The following is a 4,383-nucleotide window of genomic DNA, read 5'->3' as shown; positions in this document are numbered from 1 at the left end:
CGGAAGGAAGGTTGGGCAATCCTACTTCCGTAGTGATACTGCCTCGGAAACCCAAGGAGGGGTCGCTATGAGTCGGGGGCGACTTGACGGCAAATAACAACAACAAATCTCAGTTTTGTTTTTTTTTTAAATCTGTAAACTTGGGATAACAAACTTCCCTTCTATGGAGAGTATATTTGAGTAAAGTAGAAGCATAACATAGCAAATAGGAAGAGCTGTGTGTTACAAAATAGAACTACTCTGTATGATTTTCTTGGCTGTGATCTTTATAGAAATAGATCGCAAGGTTTTTCTTTGCAGCTCTGCTGGAAAGGTTCAAACTGTCAAACTTTAGCTTAGTAGTCTGACCCAGAGGCCACCCAGAGGGGCAAATATTATTATGTTTTATTCCATGTGAGTTCCTCCAGCCCTGCAATAGCTTTAGTTGAACACAGAATGATTATTCCATTGAAGATTGTAATCAATTAGGAGCTAATTGATATTTTCAGAAGCGATTAATCATTGGAGCTTGGAGGTATAGCTGTCAGTCAGATGTGTAAAACTGTTCTCTCTTACAAAGTATTTCTTTAAAAAGAGTGTGTTTTATTCAACCAGAAATAAATGAAGTTTTGATACATGCTATGACATGGATTAGTCTTGAAAACTTTATGTTGAGTGAAATTGGTCCGACAAAAGGACAAATATTGCATAATCACATTTATTAGAAATATCTAGAACAGGCAAATGCAGGGACCAAATTTCATTAGTGATTAGTGGGGGTAGGCAGGAGGGGGAAAGAGGGACATTGCTTAGGTAATGAAAAAAATTTGGAAACAGTGGTAATGGTTGTATAACATGATAATTCATGCACTGAATTGTACATGTAAAAATAGCTTAAATTTTTTTTTTTGTATATAATAAAACAATGATAAAAAAGGAGGAAGTATTTTTTTCCCTGTGTGAGGGGTATTTCTTGTCAAGATGTTATGAAGTTAAATCCGTCATTAGCCAAAACAAAGTGACTAAGGGATGAAAATGAAGACAAAATTGTGGGATTAGAATTTTTCTCTGAGTAATGAGTGAAGAGAGAATTTGATCCAAAGATGACATCTCTCCTGCTATCTGTGATATGCAGATGACACAACCATCCTTGCTGAAAGTGAAGACAACTTGAAGCCCCTACTGAAGAAGATCAAAGACTACAGCCTTCAATAAGGATTACACCTCAACATAAAGAAAATGAAAATTCTCATGACTGGACCAATAAGTAACATCATGGTAAATGGACAAAAGATTGAAGTTGTCAAAGATTTCATTTTACTTGGATCCACAATCAACACCTATGGGAACAACATATCCATGACTGTGGAGCAACATTGGGAAGAGGTGGGAAGCAGAGAAGGGAAGCAGAGGGACCCTGTCCCTCACAATCTCTTCTATGCCTTTAAGGGACAGTCAGAGTAAAGATACCTGTTCTGCTGCAGATATTTATTGAGGGGCCCGAGCTCTGCCATCTCCATCACCAGCATCCAAGACTCTGCCTCACAGATCCCAATCATACGCACAATGTAAGGGTTATCAAGCTGTTGCATGACGTTGGCTTCAGCTAACAGCTCATCCTTGAGAGCAGGGTCATTGGCTTCATTCTTCAGTATTTTCACAGCCACTGTTTTTACAACTCTGCAAAAGAAATCATAACACATAAGATGTTCAAAATGGCTCACTTTTATATAGTTATCTTCTGTGAGACATAATTTCTATGCAGAAAAGGTATAGAAATACCCTGCAACGGAATGAAAATGTGTCCTAAGGAGCCATGTAGTAAGTTAATAGTTTTCCAACTGTGTTCTCCCATTTTCTAGACATAAAGTAACACCCCATTATTTAAAAATAACAGGACTGGTGGTAGTGTTGTTAGGTACCATTAAGTTAGCTCCAACTCATAGTTACCCTATGTATAACAGAATGAAACACTACATGGCCTGTGCCATACTCACAATCTTTGCTATGCTTGAGCCTTTGTTGCAACCACCGGGTCAATTCATCCCATTGTGGGTCTTCCATTTTTTCACTGACCCTCTATTTTACCAAGCATGATATCCTTCTCCAGGGAATGGTCCCTTCTGACAACATAACCAAGGTAGGTGAGATAAAGTCTGGCCATTCTCACATCCAAAGAGCATTCTAGCTGCACTTCTTCCAGGACAGATTTGTTTGTTCTTCTGGCAGTCTATGGTGGTATTTCCATGTTATTCTTTGCTAACACTAAAATTCAAAGACATCAACTCTTCTTCACTCTTCCTTATTCATTGTCCAGCTTTCACATGCATATAAGGTGATTGAAAATGCCATGCCTTGGGTTAGGCAAACCTAACTCTTCAAAGTGTTATCTTTGCTCTGTAACACACAAAAGAAGTCCCTTGTAGTATATTTGCCCAGCACAATATGACGTCTGATTTCTTGACTGCTGCTCCCATGGGTGTTGACTGTGGATCCAAGTAAAACAAAATCTTTGACAACTTCAATCTTTTCTCCATTTATCATGATGTTACTTATTGGTCCAGTTGTGAGGATTTTCATTTTCTTTATGTTGCAGTGTAATCCTTATTGAAGGCTATAGTCTTTGATCTTCATCAGCAGGGGCTTCAAGGAAGGTTGTGTCATCTGCATATCACAGATTGTTAATGAGTATTCCTCCAATCCAGATGCTGCATTCTTCCTCATGTAGTACAGCTTCTCAGATTATTTGCTCAGTATACAGATTGAATAAATATAATGAAAGGATACAACCTTGATGAACACCTTTCCTGATTTAAAACCATGCAGTATCCCCTTGTTCTGAACAACTGCCTCTTGGTCTATGTACAGGTCCTTCAAGAGGACAATTAAGTGTTCTAGAATTCCCTTTATTCACAATGTTATACATAATTTGTTACGATGCACACAGTCAAATGCCTTTTCATAGTCAATAAAACACAGATAAACATCTTGCTAGTATTCTTTGCTATTAGCCGAGATCCATCTAACATCAGAAATGATACCCCTCATTCCATGTCCATTCTGAATCTAGCTTGAATACTTGGCAGTTCCATGTTTATGTACTTCTACAACCATTTTTTCAATTATTTTCAGCAAAATTTTACTGGTATGAGATATTAATGATATTGTTCAATGATTTCCATATTCTCTCAGTCACTTTTCTTTGTAATGGACACACATACAGATCTCTTCAAGTTGGCTGGCCAAGTAGCTGTCTTCCAAATTTTTTGGCATAGATGAATGAGCACTTTCAGCATTGTGTCCACTTACTGAAACAACTGAATTGTTTCCATCAGTTACTGAAGTCTTTTTTTTCTTCTTCTTTTGCCAATTCCTTCAGTACAGCTTGGACTTCTTCCTTCAAAACCATCAGTTCTTGCTCATATGCTACTTCCTGAAACAGTTGAATATTGACCAATTCTTTTTGGTATGATGACTTTGTGTGTTCCTTCTATCTTCTTTTGAGGCTTTCTGAGTTGTTCAATAATTTGTGCATAGAATCCTATTGTAACTAAAGGCTTGTATTTTTTTTCCTCAATTCTTTCAACTTGAGAAATGCTGAGTGTGTTCTTCCTTTTGATTTTCTAACTCAAGATCTTTGCATATTTCATTATAATAATTTACTTTGTCTTCAGTGAGACAAAATATGACCTTGAGTATATCAAACCAGAATATAGAGACCATCTGAAAAACAGATTTGTTGCATTGAACACCAATGACTGAAGACTAGACAAGTTGTTGGAAGACATCAATACCATCATACATAAAGAAAGCAAAAGGTCATTAAAAATCAGGAAGGAAAGAAAAGACCAAATTGATGTCTGACGAACCTCTGAACCTTGCTCTTGAATGGAGAGTAACTGAAATGAACAGAAGAACGATGATGTAAAAGAGCTGAACATAAAATTTCAAAAGGTGGCTTGAGAAGACAAAGTGAATAAGGTTAGTTGTTGTTGTTGTTGTTATGTGCATCGAGTTGGACCCGACTCATAGCAACCCCTCCTTGGGTTTCCGAGGCAGCATCACTATGGGAGAAGATTGCCCAACCTTCCTTCCGAGGAGTGGTTGATGGGTTTGAACTGCCAGCCTTCTGGTGAGCAGTCAAGTGCCAGTTAGGAGTAATAATATTTGCATGGTAGAAGTATGTTTTTATTTTCTTCTGTTTTTCTTTGTTTCTATTTTCTAATCTTCTAAAAGTCACATGTATTACTACTTTAAAAAAAAAAAATTATTGTGATTTGGGTGAAAGTTTACGGGGCAAATTCCTTTTTCATCCAGTAGTTGACATACACTTTGTCTCATGGCATTGACTGCAATTTCCCACAATGCAACAGCTCTCCTCCCACTTCCTCCCCATAGTTACCT

General features: G+C 37.5%; 1 protein-coding gene across 1 annotated transcript in view; it reads right to left on the bottom strand.

Moving 5' to 3' along the window:
- SYK (spleen associated tyrosine kinase) overlaps nt 1–4,383 on the bottom strand; it is a 164,512-nt gene that overhangs the window by 43,228 nt on the left and 116,901 nt on the right. The window contains exon 10 of the mRNA XM_007949072.2: nt 1,450–1,659. Within this exon, the coding sequence (XP_007947263.2) occupies nt 1,450–1,659 (210 nt within the window). The remainder of the gene's footprint in view (nt 1–1,449; nt 1,660–4,383) is intronic.

Source organism: Orycteropus afer, unplaced genomic scaffold (assembly GCF_000298275.1).
Source record: "Orycteropus afer afer isolate SDZICR_OR568_19922 unplaced genomic scaffold, OryAfe1.0 scaffold00236, whole genome shotgun sequence".
NCBI classification, from domain to species: Eukaryota; Metazoa; Chordata; class Mammalia; order Tubulidentata; family Orycteropodidae; genus Orycteropus; species Orycteropus afer.
This window is presented reverse-complemented; position numbering and strand designations above follow the sequence as displayed.